Source organism: Tachypleus tridentatus, chromosome 4 (assembly GCF_004210375.1).
Source record: "Tachypleus tridentatus isolate NWPU-2018 chromosome 4, ASM421037v1, whole genome shotgun sequence".
Taxonomy (NCBI): domain Eukaryota; kingdom Metazoa; phylum Arthropoda; class Merostomata; order Xiphosura; family Limulidae; genus Tachypleus; species Tachypleus tridentatus.
Genome location: NC_134828.1, coordinates 48,595,800 through 48,616,012, shown reverse-complemented (window position 1 = coordinate 48,616,012; position 20,213 = coordinate 48,595,800). Strand labels below are relative to the sequence as shown.

The window sequence follows — 20,213 nt, the reverse complement described above, 5'->3', positions numbered from 1 at the left end:
GATGATTAAGCAATGATGAGAAATGTCTTCAAAAGAAAACCACCAGAGGAAACAGGAGAAGGAGATACATACTGTGAGCAGAATGTGATCTAGTCATGAAAGACATTCTGCAACTATTTCATAGTATCCAGTACATGGCAAGTGAAGAAACCAACCTGATGAGAATTTGCCCAGAAAGGAATGTTCAGAGTTTGTAATCAAGAAATTATAGATTGGATTACCTCATGGCTGATAACTGAAATAAAAACAAAAACTAAGAAGTTGTTGGAATGGAACTTAATAAAATGATTATTTGGGAGTGGTAATAACTGTACCATACACAACAGTGTACTGAAAGGAAGGGACAGGAGAACCACTGAGATCAAAAAATGCTCTGAGGTTTCCCACTGGTCATGCAAATATCAACTGCATATTTGTGAGACCCATTCGAATAACAGACCCCATGGTCACCAAACCTGAAACTTCCCAAGCAGAATGAACAGGACAGGTACAAATTCTAATGACACCTGATGGCAAAAGCTCCACAGAAGAACAAGTGAACCAGAATATACAATGCCATCCATTACAACACTTTCTTGGATACAACACTGTGGTGCCTTTATTCTTCAAAATATAGTACCATTTCTCAGTTTAGGTAAAGTCATTATACTCTGTCACAAAATAAAGAAAAAAGGAGAAAGTCAGAGACATGAATATCAAAGTTCACACCTGAGAATTAGGGTAAGAAAGGAATTTGGAAATGTCACTTTGAGTGTTGAAATAGCAAGAAACCATTATCAATACACTTTGTGAAATACAGGTTTTAAAGTCACATAAACAATACTCTATCCACTTGCATACATGATGGTACAGATAACTTAGCTACTGTTGGACACAGCAGGAATTCCATCTATATGGTCATAAATGATGTAATTAAAGTGTAAATGTTTTAACAGGGTGAAAAGGGCAAGAAGTTTCAAGAACTGGTTAAGATGAAACCAAGATACTGCTAAGCACAAGAAAGAAACAGAGATATTATGTTAATTATAACATGATTAGAGTAGCATTAAGCCTGTTCTCTTTTGCTACAATTTAATTATCTACTGAAAATGTCAATTGGTTTTAAACTATATTACTGTATCTTATTTTATCTTATCTATGTTATTTTTATATCTATTTTTTCCTATGTTAATAAAGTTATTTGGCTGATTATTTTAGTAGTCAGTCAAATCTATCTATACTGGTTCAACTATAATGCCTTCTTGACTAACTGGTTATAATGCTCTCCCACTTATATTACTCTCAGCTGCATATGGCTCTCAATGGTAGCATTATAATAAACTAGTATTGAAGTATAAGAGAAGGAAAGGTCAAAGAACTTGAAGATCTGCAAGGATAAGCAGAATATAAACATGAGCAACCAAGCACACAAGTGGTCAGTGTAGTGTGAATCAGGTATAATCAGACTGTACAATGTGTACTCAACTACACAGAAGGGCACACTAGCTGTGTAAGGGGTTATCCATACTGCTCTGATAGTGTAACCACTATCATACTTCTCACCTTATTGTGATAAACATAACTGGCAAGGATTCTCTACAGTCTACCACTCTAACAGCTGGGAAATAGTAAATGGAAAGAGTATCCTGTGCTCCACATGAAGAAGGGAAGAATTTGCATTGGGCAGGGCTAGATGAAGTGCTCAGGTCCTATCAGGCCACAATCCAGAAAAGGTTTTATTGTAGACAGTGCAATAGGTAAATACAAAACATTAATATTAAAAGCAGGCAAGCACAATCCAAAGTCAGTCATTTTCCTGGTGCAGCTTTTCCCAAGATAGTTCATGGAATTGGTACAGTCAGTATTAGATAACTGAGTAAACTTATACACATTCCATTTGGTTGTAGGCACTGGCAGAACCCAGAACCAGAACTGTCTACAATATTCTTCCCTTCTTCATGTGGAGCACAGGATACTCTTTCCATTTACTATTTCCCAGCTGTTAGAGTGGTAGACTGTAGAGAATCCTTGCCAGTTATGTTTATCACAATAAGGTGAGAAGTAGGATAGTGGTTACACTATCAGAGCAGTATGGATAACCCCTTACACAGCTAGGTTCTGGTAGATGGGTTGAAAACTTTCTGTTATCCTGGTTTAATGCAGATTTAGGGAATAACATATCCTGAGAGATAGTAACAACCATTTGGCAATATTCTATTCCACTGAAAAAGAATGAAAGTTAAAAAAATATACTTATCCACTTCAAAAATGGTCAGTCAATTGAAGTATGGGGATCAGGAAGTTGAAATCCTGCAGAAGATGAAACAACCAAGTGGTGGATAATGAGTGATGAATGTGTGTGGAATCATCTACATGCCCACCTGGAGAATCTCAGCTAAGGACTGGCAAAAACAGGAAACAAGAGAATGAGAAAAATGACAAATCAGATGCAAATAAATATGAAATTGCTTGTAAGCATCCACATTGACAGAAGAATATATCAACTGAAAGAGTTCATGAATCCATCCAGTAAGGATAAAAAGAGAAAAGTCAAAGGAAGAAGAGGGGTTCCAGAATAGTAAAAGATGATGGTGGGGACCAAATAAGAGATGTTCATGACATGTAATAATAAGAGGGACACAGGAGTCAGTCTGGGTCTGAATGATTATAGAGGTGAGAGACAAAAGAAAGGGAGAAAGGAGAATAAATGTGGTTACTCTCTTGAGTGCACTAGGTCTGAGGAAGAAAGACTGGTCCACATTGAGGAGTATACAGGTGTCATAGAAGATGGTGTGAGAAGTATCAGTAACACAGACATTTGAGAGAAAGGTGGTATAAAGTACAAGAATCATATTTAAATGAAAGTGTACAAAATTAAAGAACCAATAAATCATAGAATTCAGTGGAAAGACTGGTGAATAAGGAAGGATGAAATAAAGTGGAGAAAACAGGGGAAAAAACATCCTGTAGTACTGGGAAACATGAAATTAAGTGGACAATTTCTCTCGACAACTAGCAACAGTAAAGACCAATAACAATGATGAAACAATCAATTAAAAAGCAGAAAGATGGTTTCCAGTAGGGGGGCTGAGAGGAAAGGAAAGGTAGACAAATGAACAAAAGATTGTGACTTTTGTTGAGAAACAAAGTGGGAAGATGAGAGAAATGTAAAAAGAAAAAAGTATATGATACCAAAGTGCAGCTCAATACCAATTGCTGGTCAAGACATATCTCATGTGAAAATAAACGATGACATTCCCCAAGGAAAAGAGAACATTTGAGATTCAAACAAACATTATGGGACTTTAGGGATAAAAAAGGGACCTGGAAACTCAGCAAAGAAATATAGGAAATTAAGGCTGCATTGATCAAAGAGAAACTACAGTACAATTCAAGAAGGAAAGTTTAGTTTCAATGTAAGGAAAAGAGGGTGGAGTCTAAGAGAATGATAGGCTTATGAAAAATGGTAAAACCAATCCTGGCTGAGTGAGTTGGCAGCTACAGCTGAATGATAAGGAACAAGGGATCAGAACAGAAGAAGCTTGGAGTCAATGACATCTATGAGAAACACATCCAGCTCAAAACAAATCCAATGAAATACAGCATGGGGGTGGAGAGACTATTCCATGAGTAGAATTTCATCTGGCTGAGAGAAACAGTCTACTACAAGGTTCTTAACTCTAGGTACATAATGGGCAACAAGAGGAACCTGATGGAAACAAACAGATTCAGTGCCTTGGGGCCTTGGAATGGGTACCCCTTTGAAGGTTGATGTAAGAAGTGACAATGGAAATGTTGGAATGGACTGTAACCAACTAATCCACCAGAACAGGCAGAAAATGGGAATATGTCCAATGAACATTAAGAAGTTTAATGAGCATGCTGATGTGAATTGTATGCTCATTTTGTAATCAGATCCCATATATTACATTACTGTCCAGAGATATAGCTTAACCAGAGAGGGATGCAATGATGAAGAGATAAATTCAGTTTTGGGATAGATAATGAAATGCTCAAAGTATTATTTGCATGGTTCAGCCACCATGATAATTCCTCAAAAGAAGGGGAGGAAGTTCCCAATGAAGGATAATGGAATCCAATAAAGGTACTGCATACCTCGCAGGCAAAGAGGAGAAGGTTTTGATGAGAGGAAGAAAATGTCCGAACGTACTAAATATTGAGTGGGCAAGAGAAATGAATTGAATATTTTAACAAGCCACCCAACTAAGTGACCTCAGGCAAAACAAGGGATGTGTGAAAAGAGGATACCTCTCAAGAATGGGCCAATAGAAGCCAATCATATAAGAAAATGAATGATATTATTCATACTTACAAATGGACACTAAGGTATCAATGAGACTAAGAAGACTACAATAGGATATTTATCCTCTTAACATCTTGACTGCAATTCATTTAGAGTGTGGCCCCATAGTGCCTTACAATGGTGTGTATATATATATATATATTTTTTTTTTCCCCCATGATTAGGTTCCTGATCACTACCCCATAAAACACTCCCTGATTGGTTCATTACTGTTGTTTGTGAATTACCAAACAACCAATCATAATCTTGCTCTCATCTCACTAGGTTTACTACTGTTTCTGTCCACTTGTTGTCTCCCACCTTGGTGTTTATGTTTTCTATAACGATATTCAGTCGGCTTCTACAGCTTTCCTTTGCTGTTTTTCCATCCATATGCTGATAATTTTAGTTTCCTTCTATTTAGGTTGATTTCCTGCTCTCACTGTATGTGCTACTCTTATGTTTGATTGTATTATGTCTTCTGACATCTACTTTATGCTCTAGGTAGTAAAGATAGTAAATAAAAACCCTCACAATACAAATGTATATAAAAGAAGCTGATCCCATGTTGAATAGAAGATAAAGGAATTGGATGTTGAAAATCTGATGTAAAAAATTTACAAAATGTCTGAAGTAAGGGGAAATAGGAATGTGTCTGACACACTGACTAAGAATAACCACAGAATGGGTAAGAAAAATACCATGTATAAGTCTGAGAAAGAAAAAAAAGAAGTAGGAAGTGAGGAGAGAAACTGAAACCAACAACTGGCAAAGAGGAAAGACATGTACTTATAGGGCATGACATAAAAGAATAGCTACTGGCAAGAAGAGTGATTAGTGATTTTAAGGGGAAGACTTGCAGTCTGGAATGGGAAAGTTAGAGGTAGACTAATCAAAGATGAAGAAAAGGAGTCAAAGAGTAAAGTCAAGAAAGAAGAAAAATCTGGAAAGATAATGAGTACAGAAGTTATGGAGCTTCAGTAAGAGAAGTAAACTACTGAAGACATCCAGATGAAGAAAGGGAGCCCAATGAAGACCATGTGCCCTTGGAGAAAGAAGGTGTATAATAAAGAGAGATTTGAATTAATCGAACAAGCCCTAACAGCAAGGGAACTAATTAAGAGAGGAAAGAAGAAGAGTAACACACTAAGCTGGCAAAAAAAGGAAACATGTCTTCAGAATACTCTCTTGGAACCCAATAAAGTGACTTAGGCAAAAGTTGGATGGACGAGAGTGGAGACAAAAAGATGAAAACACAAATTGGGAAACAGAGCAAAATAGAACATAAAAGACATGATTCCAAAGCAGGCTAAGTAAATACCAAAGATAGGAAATCTAGAAAGGACAAAATGAATGTCTTCAACACGGGTCAAAAGATTTATGAATGATTGGGTGACAAGAAACTTGGGTCTAAGTGAGGAGCTGTTAGAGAAAGGAGCAGGTATGAACCCTAATAAAAAGCACAGAGAAAATGCAAGGCAATCCCAAGAATCATGTTCATGGTTTTAAAATGGACAGTACTAAATGATACAGGTGAGAGATAAGAAAAGGAAAATACATGAGAGTAATTCCCAGAAAGAGACTGGAAAGTTACAGTTATTCCTGTAAAAGTAAGTCACTACCCAAAGCAAATAAGATTAAATTTATAGTCCAATAGGCCATTCACAACTGAAGAGAAAGAACTTTGGCTGAAGGGACAGGAGTAGGAGGCCTAGTAAGCATGTGGTAATCCAAAACAACTAGAACAAAACTTGCAATCTTCCTTACAGTTAATAAGCCTCTAAAAGCCATAGTAGAAATAGTTCTTGTGTGTGTGTAACATCAACACTCACCCATGACTAAGTTTACAGTCAACATGTAAGAAAAGACAATTCTTGTGCAAAACATTTTAAATAAAATTTATAGAATGAGACAACATGTAGTTTTAAAGTTTTTTACCTTATATTTTTAAACTTTACAAATAAATTATTGTTTAAGATGTTTTATTTTATTAGAAAAAGACAGCTGCTTCAAAAATCAAGACAATAAACAATGCTTTTAAAACAGAGCCAATGTAAAATGAAAACCAAAGTTCCATTAATGAGCATAAATCTCACCAAATTGAAGTCAGAGAAGAAACTGAAGTATGTATGCTCAATGTATTGATAAGGGAAAGAATAGTTATCATGAGTGAGGAGACAGTGGGAGTTACTGCACATGGAGGTTGTGCTGTCTTCCTATTGGTAGAGAAATATAGTTGCATAATGACATCATAATGTATCAATGCAATTTACCTTAATCAGAGAATTTCTCACAAAACCTCATAACATTCTGTTAAAGATTATAAGTATTCTGTATACAAATAATGACATTATTTCAATTACATCTTTCTGGTAAAAATATTTTTAACCTATAGTAGTTAACTGCACTCAAATTATTAAACAAATTATTTTAATAATTTGAGTGCAATATTATTTTAATTTTAAGTTTAAAAATACTTTCCATCATATAGTTTTCATGTTTTATTTGCATGACCTCTTATACAAATAAAAGTTTTTTTAAGGTAAATGTCTGTATTATTTTTCTCTATGATATCACTAGCTTAGCTATTATCATCATACAAAGCAGTGGTTCTTAACCTGGGTTCAATCAAACCCCAGGGGTTTAGTGAGTCAGTCTCATGGGTTTGGCGGAGGACAAGACACACACACTGTGTGTGAGTCTGTTCCGTTCACCATACTCATATGATTCATGACATCAAGGCCATCATTGGCTGCGGCTGATAACGTCACATCACTTGGCCTTAATATCTGTGCTGCAGGAAACTTAGTGTGCTTAACAGTCGACTTGTGACTGTTGTAATTGTGCGTCATTTGTGATTTTTTCCTAATTTTTCAATCCTAACTACGTCGAGCAAAAACAGAAAGTGGTCGGACGAATACGCACAATATGGATTCACGTGTGTATAATGGAACATGATGGGACTCAGTGTCCTCAATCCATGATTTGCAATGCCAAGTTGAGTAATTCTAGTCTAGCACTGGCAAAACTAAGAGAACACTCCCTAATGCTGCATGGAGATGGGAAATACAAGAACACAATGCTTGCTGAATTCAAGGTAAAGAGAGCCAGGTTCGATGAAAAGGCTACTTTGCCTGTTCTCAGCTTTGTACCCATCGACAAACCGATCCTCACAGTATCGTACAAAGTTGCAAAGCAGGGCAAACAACACACCATTGGTGAAGCACTCCTGAAATCAGCTGCATTGAAGATGGCGAATATCATGCTGGGAAAAGCTGCTAAATATAATTTATTCCAAATTCCTCTTTCAAATGACAACATCAGCAGCAGCGATGACATCTTGGCTCAAGTAGTTGCAGATCTAATTTCAAGCCCAGCAAAATTCAGCCTTCAACTAGACGTGACCACTGATGTTTCCAATCCAAGCCAGCTTGTTGCATTTGTGCACTATGTGAAGAATGACGAGATAAAAGAATCTTTTTTATTTTGCAAGCCTCTTACAACAACAACTAAGGCAGCCGATGTGAAGAAACTTGTGTACGACTTCTTTAGAGACAACGATCTTTCATGGGATATGCAGTTTGTTCAGATGGAGCTCCAGTCATGCTGGGACGGAGCTCTGGTTTTGGTGCGCTGATGAAAGCCAATGCACCACACATCATTGTAATGCACAATTCTGCACAGGCATGCATTGGCAACAAAAACCTTGCCTTCAAAACTTGCAGAAGTATTAAAAATTGTAGTGGAATGCGTGAACTTTGTACGAAATAGTGTCCTGAAGCACTGCATCTTCAAAGAGCTGTGTAATGAAATGGGCTCTGAATTCGAGGTACTTCTGTACCATTCTAATGTTCGGTGGTTATCCTGGGGAAAGGTGCTGAATCATGTTTTTGCTATGCATGTGGAATTAGCCCTGTTTTTGCGAGAGCACCAACATATTTGCATGCACGGCCAATATCTTCAATGGTCTCTATCAACAGATGCAAGGCGGTGGAGTCAACATCATCGAAGCAAACAAAAGAGCTACTGTTATGGAAATGACGAACAGAGAATGATAACTTTGCAAACTTTCCCCTGCTGCGTAAGTAAGATCAAAGATGTGTCTGAAATCAGAGACATTTCTGTACCCGGGGAACTGAAGCAAGCAATTGCCATGCACTTAGATGAGTTCGCAAAGTCTCTTGACGGATACTTCCCCACCTGAGAGTCATATCCAGCATGGGTGAGACAGCTGTTCACGTTTAGTGTTGTGACAGCAGATGTTAATGATGAATACCTTGAAGAAATCATTGAACTTCAGCAGAGCCAGGTTCAACAACAACTTCTCAAAACAACAACGCTCTCAATGTTTTGGTGTCACCAAATCGTAGCGTACCCTCTTATTGCTAAGAAAGCCCTTGAGATACTCATACCATTTGTCACAACTTATCTTTGCGAACAATCCTTTTCGAGGATGGTAGACATAAGAACGAAGAAAAGGAACAGACTTTGTTGCAAAAATGTTACAAGAGTGGTACTTGCCACGGTGAAGCCGCGCACTTCTGAATTTGTCTCTGAAAGGCAACAGCAAAAATCACATTGATTTGCAGTAAATATTCATTGAGTTATGTTTTTGTTTCTGTGTGAAATTCATGTTTTCTTGGTTTTGTTCTTTGAACATGTGATACTGTGTGCAACTAACTGATGCATGGTTCATTTTGTGCACTGATAAAATATCTACTTATGTTGTGAATTTGAAAAAATCATATTTTATTTTTCCAATTATGAAGGGTTCCGTGATGGAAGTACGAAACTTCCGGACTCAACACAGAAAAGAGAAATGGCAAACAGATGAATGAGTAGAAAAGGATGCAACCCCTTTCTTGTCTGATAGTGTGTTAGATAAAAAAAAAAAAACTCATCTGAGAACATAGAAAGAATGAGAAAGTGGTCTGTGAACAAACGGTTGGTTGGTTGATTTAGTGTTTCATGTCACAAAGCAGCAGCCAAACGTCCAGTAAAAAGATAAAAATAAATTAAATGCAGTAAAATACATAAAAGGAAATGAAGGTAAAACAAATCAGCATTGAAAAACAGAAAAAGCATAAAACTAATGTTGATACCTAGTCTACAATGTTAAGAGAGAAAGCAGAGTAAGAGAAGTTGTAAAGGACTTTCTCTAGCACAATGGTAATGATCATAACCTGCCAGGAAGACTAACAGGTAAGTACAAGAACCACCTGAAGTTAGCCTTTCCAGTCCTGGTTCCGGGTTGTGTGTCATTATGGCCAGTATCAAAAAGTAAAGTAATAAAAGTATTAAATGACATGCAGCAAAATTGTAATAACAACTTGCCAGGACGACTAACGGGTAGTTCCAATGGATAGTTCAAACAGCAGCGTTAGTCACCTGAAGTTGGCCTCTCCAGTCCTGGTGTCAAGTTATTTAATGTTATGGCCATTTTCCAATTTCAAATCGAACTAGAGAGACCGAGACTTCTAAAACAGAACCACAATTAAAAAGGTGTAATGAATAAATATCAAACACTTAAATGGCATTAAAAAGATTAATGGCCTTTAAAAAACGAAAAACTTTATCAAGATGGAAAGTGATATCATCACCAATAACACTGTCTAATGTTACAGACAAACCCTGGGACAGAACATGTTTAAAATAGTGCCGTCGTTGAGAGTCGTAACGATGGCAAGAAAGTAAAATGTGGCTTACAGTGATTTCAGTGTTACACAAACTACACACTGGTGCATCAGTTCCAGATAAAAGAAAACGATGAGTTAAAAAACTGTGACCAATGCGTAGTCTAGTTAGAACAACTTCCTCCTTCCAAACCCTACGGAAGCTAGATGGCCAAAGTCTAATATAGGGTTTTATTTGGAAAAGCTTGTTGTCACATTGCTCACTCCAAGTTGACTACCAGCTGGCACAGAGCTGAGCCTTGAATACAGGACCATAGTCCATGTATGGAATAGGCACAGTAGTGATGGTGCCAGAGCAGATAGATTTAGCTGCCATGTCTGCAAGCTCGTTTCTGCGAATACCAACGTGGCCTAGTATCCAGAAAAACTGGATAGAAGTAGATGTTAATAAGAAATGGGCCAGTCAGTTTTGAATATCAGCGAGAACAGGGTGCAAGCCAACGTGAAGCTATTCCAGGGCCAGTAGAGAACTAAGCGAGTCAGTGTAAATAGTGCAGTTGGATAACAGCTCAGCTTCAATATGATCCAGGGCAAGAGATATGGTGTACAGTTCAGCAGTGAACAGAGAAGCTGTAGAGGGGATTCTGCGCACAACCACTGAACTGCAATAAACCATGGCAGAGCCCACAGAGTTCCATTGTATCAAGGTAGCCATTTTTAATAACGGGTAGGCAAAGTGGGTGAAGAACCCTTCTATTTATGAGTACGTCTTTTTCCTTACTGTCCTTGTTCGAAGGAGGTCTATCGACCTCCATGGATCCTGCCCTGAGTTGATTTGGCCGATCTTTGTTGTTTGAAGGGAATTCCAGTGACTGAGGATGTGAACAAATGATTGTTTTGCATCTTGGGATGAGAGAAAAAGATGTATCTGAAGAAATGCCTGTATTTGAAACCAAAGGATATGGATCTTGTGGTTTGTTGGAATGTATGGAAGGAACAAAGATGGGTGTAGAAGTTGAATCATCAACTTTAACCATGGAGGTCAAAAGGCTTTTCATTTGTTTTGAAAACAATTCTCTTGGAGGCACAGAGAGATCTGTCTGCACTCCCATTGTAGTTGTGGAACAAAGTGCAGGAGCATACGTCCGAGATGAAGTGGCGGACTGCAATTTCCGAACTTCAGGATAACTAATGTTACGAGTCGTTTTCTAATGCTGCATCTCTTTTTCCTCCAACCATTTTAGGTAAGAACAAAAGTAAAAAAGGTGAGAACCATTGCAGTTGACACAATGTGGGTCCGTGTCACACTCATAGGCATCATGGTCCTTGCCACCACAACAAGCACATGTCAGGGAATCACGACATGACGTCTTTGAGTGGCCAAACCTCTGACAATGGAAACATTGGAGAGGATTTGGAATGTACGGTCGTACCCTGCAATGTAGATAACCTGCCTTGATGGTGGCAGGTGCACGTGGTGATGTATGTCAAAACAAGGATATTTGTCAGCAGTGTAAATCCATCTTTGCGAGTGGAGATGCACCTCACTGCAGAAACTCCTTGAGTGGAGAAACCAGCGAGAATCTCTGACTCGGGGACGTTCTTCAAATCCCTCTCAACAACAAGTCTTTGAGATGAATTCAAGGTAGCATGAGGTACATACCCAATTGCCTTTGAATTCAAGAGGAGTTCACTGTGTTGGGATGTGGATGTTTCAACCAATATGTCTCCAGGTTGAAGCTTCTTTACTGACTTTGGAGAGCCAGCAAGTTCCTCTAGTCCCTTCTGAATAAAAAAGGGGGACATTTGCCCTAAAGGCTTCTCTGAAAGAGAATGTAGGATGAGAAAATGAGGTACAACTGGTGGTACAGATGTTGAAGATTGCTGACGTGGTCATTTACCTATTGACTGTTTTTTCACTATTTTATTTACATTCTTCGTAGGAAAATTCATAGAAAAAAATAAAATTTTGCTGCCCACTGACCTCACCCACCATGGAGCCCTACGAGGAGATGCACTACAACGTCAGGCAAGGACATTGCAGCAACACCAGGGCTTCATGAGCACTATACCCAAACACTAGTATCAGGCACAATGTCCAGAACACCCGTTGAAAACTTCCAACACTGGTACCTGGTTGAATCTAGCCCAAGTGGACCAGCTGATTGACCCAAGGGGGGACACCAAAAGGCCCTCCGTCTACAGGAATTAAAGGCCAAAGTGGTTTGTTAGGGTTGGACCCCTCAACCATTAGGATCCTCTCCTCCCCTTCACGGGTCGCCACACAAGGCAAACATGTGGGTGGATGTTTAGATCCCAGAGGAGCTAACCATAAAGAACAGAACCTTCCCTGGGAGATCCCCTCACCACGTACAGGAATCCACACCGAGGGAGTGGACAAACAGAGCTAATCACTCCAACCAGTGATAACCATTGGTTAGCAGCCATAAGTAAAGGGGCAACATGGCATATAAGAGTCAGGTTACAAACAGATATGGAATCAGAACATGTAATGTAACCATAATCTTCCTAGTAGGTAACCAGAACAGCCATTTGGGATAAAGTATCCAAAGCAACTTGGAAAGATTGGAGAGCATTGGGGACTCAAAAATATGTTGTGATGATAATTAAATGGTAGTTGATAAGGTCACCTTAAATAAGGTGGTTGTGGAAAATGAAAGAAAAAAAACCTCTACAAGAAAGCCAGGTCAATAAAATGAGTTATGGTTGACATTACTGATTGAAATGGGTTCTACCTCCTCTCATTAGACCTTTGCCAATATGTAAGTCATTACCATTGATAAATGTGTCTTTTGAACTTAGCAAAAACTGAGGAAGATACATGGCAACCTTAGAAATTTTATCCTGATGCTATGGGAAAGACAACATAATGTTTATACTAAAAGCTTGAGCTTCTGAGATAGCCATGTGTTTTATATCAAATCATGGCTGCCTCTACAGAGAGAGCTGAAAAAGAAGGACACACTAGACAGTGTAAGACTAAAGGAAAAGCAGCTAGTCATAACCACCCACTGCCAACTCTTTTGCCAATGAAGAGTAAAATTGACTGTCACAAAATTATGCCCCACTGTTGAAAGGGGCAAGCAAGTTTGGTATGATGTGGATTCAAACCCACAATCACCAGATTACTAGTTAAGCACCTTAACCACACGACAATGCCAAGCTGATAGACATCTGAGTAGGGGAGAGCAAGAAGAAGGAGATATCATGCCAGATAGTCCAACAACAGAATATTCTTCACTCACATTAATACACAAACAATAATGAGAAATGGACTGAGTTTGATCACAGGGATGTTATATGTATGGTTAATCCTGAATCCTTCACAAGAAACTGGAAAAAAGCTATACATGATGCCAAAGTCCATGAACAAATGGTTAAAGCCACAGCAAATGATCAGGAGAGAGAAAGAGGCAATGGAAGTAGTTCCTAGAGAAAGAACAGAAACCATGGTTGAGTTGGCCAGAAAGGAGCCACAAGAATGACTCAATGCATAGTGAAAAGGATGAGAAATTACATGAATAGAAAACAGCTGGGAGGGTAAGTATAATGATAAATGTCATTCCAGTTTTAGACAAATGCATTCAAAAACCAAAGCAAAAGAATGTGAAACTGGGAACCAAAAGAGGAAGTTTGACATTCAATTGAGTGGCAGATGCATACCACTGGGAAGTATCCAACTGAGAACATAGTTATTAGAATACCGACTGGTGAAAAAGCCACTCCATGGGTAGGATGGGGCATACAAACTGCAACAAGATAGAGGGCAGTTGGTATGTAACAAGCCAGCAAATGAGTTTGATGGCTGAGAGCCCAGAAGAGGAGTGCAGGAACATAAGAAGAGGGATTGAGTGCCTCCCTTGTCAGGTGGTATAAAATATAACTGTTGAGTTGAAAGAATGAATCATAAACATCATGCCCCCAGAGACAAAAGAAACTGAACCATTGCCCAATGAACAGCAAGAAGTTCCAAAAGGTTGATATGAAGATATAACTCCTTCAGAGACTAAAGGTCCCTAGATCTCCTCTATACTGCAGCATCAATGCCATCTTAACAATGAAGCATTTGTGAAGACATGGATATCTGTATGGGGAGGAGAAATAGGATCTACCACCTGTGTTGTTTTGTCTAAACACCAGACAAGGTCAGACTGGAAGGAGACAGAAAGGGATGTCTGTAAATTCAGAGGGTCCCTGTGATGAAATGCTACTGTATTATTCACTGTAAGGAAGGCATGTGAGCATGGCTCTGATGGATAAGAGCCTCCAGTGATGCCTAAATCCCTAAAAGATACAGAGCCTCTCTTGTAGGAAGAGAAAGTGCTGATAGCAACCTCTGAACTAAAAACTCCATGGCTCACAAATGCAGAAGAAAAGATTAGGCTCAACTGGGTTGCGAGTTGAAAAATATTTTCAAAGGAATGGTAGAAAGATACTGGGTACAGTGGATAATAGACTTCTTCATTTTGATAATACAACCCAACCAAGCAGTTTCCCTAATAAGATATTGAATTGGTATGGAAGACTGAATGATGGAGCCAGAACAAGACAAACGTGTATATAAGGATGAAAACTGAGCAAAAGAAGATGTAGGAATTGGAAAAATAACCAGATCATCCAACAGAAAGCATAAAGTGCCAATGCCAGTCCAAAAATGAGTGTAGTTACCACAGAAGTCATCATACATGACCCATAACAGAGAAAAGTTCTGACTGGGCAGTGATAAATGATATGTAACAATATACAGTGCATCTGCAATATGATAAGCCAGCACAAGAATATGATGCCTGTTGCCCACACCACACATCTCATAAATGATTGCCCACTTGTCTGAAGATGGAGAAGACTAGACACAAGTAATTGAAAAACAGGACCTGAATTAAGGGGATCAAAGTCCAATGAACTGCTCGGATCCTACAGGGTAGGAAAGGTGATAGGATCCTGAAAAAGACATCACCAACTAAACAGGCAAAGTCGATTAGAAAGCAAGAAAGGAAGGATCAAGGGAGCATCCAAGGGATCCCAAATTAGGCTTCTCTGGGCCAACAAACTTGCATAAGACAATACATAAGAACTTGACCAAGATGGATGAGGGATTCTCATGAAGTCCACATCATCAAACAAGAGAACCTCACACAAAATGAGAGGAGAAGCTGCAAACTAGAATCATCCTAGCCCTAAACAAAGAAATGGAAAAGAAATTTACTCAACTGGTTAAGGAATAAAACAATACCCTCCAGGATGAACAAAGTATGGTGTCGGGGTGAAATCAAGTTTCCACCTTTACCACCCAATCAACCCAAGCCTCTACTCTTGGAAGAAATAAGTAAGAAGAGGCAGGATTTGTTTGTAAGGAAACTAGATGTTCATGCCATGGTGGAAATGACAGCAACTGGAAAGGAATAAGATGGGCAAAAACCTGGACCATCCAAATTATAATGATCTAAGGAAAGGTCCAATTGAGTCTAGACTGAAAACACATAACCCTACAGATCTAATGAATATCAGAATGTAGGGTAGAACTTAATGAGGAGGAATGCACCTGACACAATACTGCATTCCTCCACAACCAAGGAGTAAAACCCAACAAAGGTTAATTATGACTCCATGGTAAAATGTGAAAGAACCAATAAATGGCACAGAATTGACTGAGTGATATGATAATGCAGCAGTCCTTTAAGGTGGCAACAAACAGTTGAAAATAAGAACCTCAAATACAGAGACTTTCCCATATGATGGCACCTTGCAAAGCAAATTCCAAAATACCTCCTAAATACACTTACAGAAAACAGAAAACTGAAGAGGGAAATCTAAAAAGGACCAGACCAAATTCAATCACCTCAGAACCCAAGGATCTGTGAGAAATTATCTACAAATATGAAAGCTGAAAAAACCATTGTCATATCAGATCTGATAGAGTAAGAACGTTTTTACAATGTAGAGCAAAGCCAAAAATAGGCCAAATGGCACAACAACCATGCAAAACCAAACCTTAGTGTGGAGAGTACATATACGAAACATTACCATGCGGATATGAGTATGTTTGCAACAAACCAGACCCCACACCAGAAGTCACCAAACTACCAGTTGCTTTGAAAACAGCACCCAAAGGACTAACAGCAAACTACAAAATTTGGGAGGCCAGAAATGACCGGAGGAGGAACAGGAACGAGGTGAATGCGGGAGAAAAGAAAGGCCAAGTGAAATTATGTAACAGAACTAATCTATCTCTTGGGCTCCCAAGATTCAAGAATGCTGCCCTTCTCAAAATTACCCATTACAAAAAAGTGTTATACTCAAAAACTCAATTAAGGAACTAGCTACTCCAAACTCTGCAAACCCCTGAAGAGAATTCAGAATGACAACAAGCTAGAGCTTGTACATGTACAGCACTTACTTGAATATCTATAAAATCAAACAGGGCTTAAATATCGGATTACTGAGGAACAAAGTCCAAAAATATCAAAGTAGGCCTAATTGAATCCTTAAGAGGAACATGGGAAGGCATGACAAATTCAGAATATGGAAATAGGTGATTCAAGTTCTTCTAAAATGCTCAGCATGTTTAGGAGAAAGTGGGGCAGAGTTCAGAGAAAGAGGTTTACCCAAGTAATGGTCAAATCCTCTATGAACAAATATTGATAAATCCCCCACCAGGTCACTACACTTGAAACCTATTACAAAGCACTAGTTGCAGGTGTGACTTTAAATTGGTAATATGATCTTATAAATCATGAAAAGTCTAACAAAACTAAAATCATAAACAATAATGTAAATGTAATAAACTTGGATTAAATTAAAGAAACACTCAGAATAAATTTAAAAGTAATTTAAATGAAAACCACTTTAGGAGTATATTTATGCCAAATGTGAAACTTTAAACAAAGAAACATGCATGAGCACAAATGCTACCAAATGAGAAATCATAATTTAGTAGTAAGGTATATAAAAGAATTAACATGCATCACGTGAGTAGGTCACACTCCTACTGGTTATGAAGTGATGCATGGTGATTAGCATCAGACATGCTGGATTCTAACAGAGAAGTGCAGAAGGCTTATGGAATGTGTAAAGAAAAATTTTGCATCTAGCAGGCAACACTGGAGAAGAAATTAATATTGAAGATGGTGTAAGTATTGTACTGGAAAAATAAGTTTTGAGGCTGAGACTGGGTAAGGCAAATACAGCTCATTATGTAGTTTTGCTCTTAACAGCAAATGAGTATAACAACACTATTTTGATTACTTCAGTTTCTGGAATAATCATAAACAATACGATAATTATTTTCACAACAGTGGATGTAATCATAATTTTGATCAATAAATTGTTGAAATAAAAAAAAGACAGTAATAACTGCACTCTAATTTTGACTAGCAATTATTTTAGTAATAATGTATCTCAGAACAGCTGATATGGGTGTTAACACTTTTATTGATAAGGAGGGAACAACATTTTGGCCTTCCTAGGTCATCTTCAGGGTAAGAAAGAGAGAGTTTGGATGTGACTGTTGATGGGCACGTCTTAGGAATAAGAGTATAAATGTGTACGGGATTAAAGGGAGCATGCAGATAGACGTTAGGTTATTAATTAGTATAGGTATAAAGGTGTTCCTTTACATTGCTTTAATTTTTCTTTTAGTTGCTGTATAAGTAGGAATTCTTCGATTTTGTGTTTATTTATATTTGTTTCCCTGGTGGGTGTTTTCTATGGTTACATTGTGTTTATGTGATTTCCAGTCTTCAAAAACGTGTGAAGGTGTTTTTTGTGTTCTTTAAATCTAGTTTCCATTTTTCTGCTTATTTCTCCAATATAGAAGTCATGACAGTTGTTGCATTGTATTTTATAAATTATATTGGTGTTGTATTTGTCAGTGTAGTTTTTACATAGCATGGATTTCAGTTTTTTTACCTAGTTTTTGAATAAATTTGGTGTTTAGTGAAATGTTGTGTTTTAAGTTTTTTCCAAATGTTGGTTATTTTTCGCTCATGTCGGGAACATATGACATGCAGCATTATAAGGTTTTATACTTTGTTGTATCTCAGGATTTATTGTTTGTTTGTTGTTGGTCTAGGTATGTGCATATAATTTTTTCCATGGTTTTTTTGAGGAAATTTGTTGATGTTGATGAAATGTTGTTTTATTTTGTTGATTTCATTGTTAATTTTATTGGGAGAGCATAGTTTTGTAGCTGTGTTTCTTAATATGTTGAGCTTTGTTTTGTTTCATTTGCTGAACCCCAGGGAATGTATAATCCAGTATGGGTAATTTTTCTGTGGATTTCTGTTTTGAATTGTGTATCAGTTCTAGTGAGTTTGAGGTTAAAAAATGCTATTTGGTTAGTTTTTTTCTGTTCACAGGTGAAATTAAAGTTGAGGTGTGTCGAGTTAACGAGATTGAAAAAGTGTGTATTCTGTAGTTGCGAATCCAGCAATTGTGTCATCTACATACCTGTATCAGTGTAGTGGTGGGTGTAAGGCTGAATTGATCGCTTGTGATTCAATCTGTTATAAAAATGTTGGCTAGAACTGGTGACATGGGATTCCTCATACTTAGGCCATTTATTTGTGGGTAGTTTTGGTTATTGAACATAAAGTTAGTTTTGGTGATAGTTAATTCTATAAGGGTTGCTAATTTGCTGCTTGGGGATGTGTATAAATGGGTTGGGGTCTTGGATATAAAGTTCTAAAACTATCTTGCAGGTTTCAGTTGTTGGGACTTCTGTGAAGAGGGAGATTACATCAAAACTGGCCATTAAGGCTCTATGAATTAGTTGATTAAGAATATATTTAAAGTTGAAAGAGTCTATTGAGGTTGTAGTTAAATAATTCATAGGTTGACATTATGGGTCATAGTGGACAATCAGGTTTGTGAGGTTTGGAGATGCCATATAGTTGTGAAGTGTGTGAGTCGGTCTTTCGTAGGTAAGAATAAATGTTTGAGATTGTGTTGGTTTTTTTCATTTGTGGTAGTATTTTTTTAACTAGTTTTTGTGCAGTTTTGTTGGATTTGTGTTTAGTAATTTAAATTTGTTTGTATCTAACAAGATGTTCCTTTTTGAATGTATATATTTGTGTTCATTATAACTATAGCATTGCCTTTCTCTACTTTTAGAATTTTTATGTTGTTTCTTGTTTTAAGTTTTTTATAAAATTAATATCTTTTTGTGTGAGGTTATTTTTTTAAAAAACAGATACATTTTTATTTCAAGTGGGTTTCTCCTCATCAAGTATTTTAGCAATAGTTGATTTAATCATAGTATCTACATAAATTTAATAGACTCTAAATAATTTGTGGAATCAGATACAAGTAATTTGTATGTATTACTCTAAAAATAATATGATTACTCTTTCATCACATTTCTGCTAATCTATTTTATACAACCAACATCAAGGCCTTCTCACCTTTATGATTTAATGTCTTGCAATACAGTTTCACATGCTTTTAGACCTATAACAAAAAATTCTGTTAAAGTATCAAACAAACTTATAGATTGATAGATTTTTCTCACATCTTGTCTTTAAAGTCATAGAAATTATGTACAAGTTTGTGACAATATAATACTGTTTAAAAATGCCATTTATTACAAGTAATGGAAAACCACAAGGTATGACAGAGTAATTTCCTTTTATAACTATTTTGCAGGATAAAACAAGAAGGTTAGAAATAGTAATAGATGGGAAGACAAACCTGTTTTTGTTAAAAATAACTAAAAATGTATGAATCCACCATATATGCAAAACCAATATTTCATATTTTGAACCGTCAACAAACCTTAAGCACAAAACTTAACATACACCAAACTGTCTGCCTATCAAAAATAGATCATTCATTACATAATTACAAGTTTTGACTGTTAACACCTTGAACCACTTGATTGTAAACTAACCTTGTCCATCCCAGAAGCAGAGAAGATTATTTCATGTCGTTCTGCATGGTTTTTTAATTCTTTGAACTGGTTTTCACTGAATTCTAAGTGAGCTCTGTGTTGTCCATATGTATTTCCCCAGGAATGGTGGCTTGTGTAAGGTCTGTCAAGAGCTGCTTTATTAAATCGGCTATTTAGGTTCGATTTCTGGAATTTCACACAGTTAGCTCCACACCTCTAATGTACAAAAAGTTTCATTTTAATATACAATTTTAGTAACTTTAAACATAGCAGCATTTCACTATTGAAAATAGAGATAGATATTATTATAATTCTTTAATTGCAATATATTAGTATATCAAGATCTGCATAGTGAAAAGTCTTTGATTTATTGATTTAGTGTTTTATGGCA

At 37.2% G+C, this 20,213-nt stretch overlaps 1 protein-coding gene across 4 annotated transcripts in view; it reads right to left on the bottom strand.

Annotated features, from left to right (window-relative positions):
* Nucleotides 1-20,213, bottom strand: part of NANS (N-acetylneuraminic acid synthase) — an 88,009-nt gene that overhangs the window by 35,982 nt on the left and 31,814 nt on the right. For 3 of the 4 annotated variants that reach the window (XM_076498293.1, XM_076498294.1, XM_076498296.1), the window contains exon 3: nt 19,823-20,038. In XM_076498293.1, the coding sequence (XP_076354408.1) occupies nt 19,823-20,038 (216 nt within the window). Of the gene's footprint in view, nt 1-19,822; nt 20,039-20,213 lie in introns of those variants that run through there. The other variant, XR_013027508.1, reaches the window with a different exon arrangement.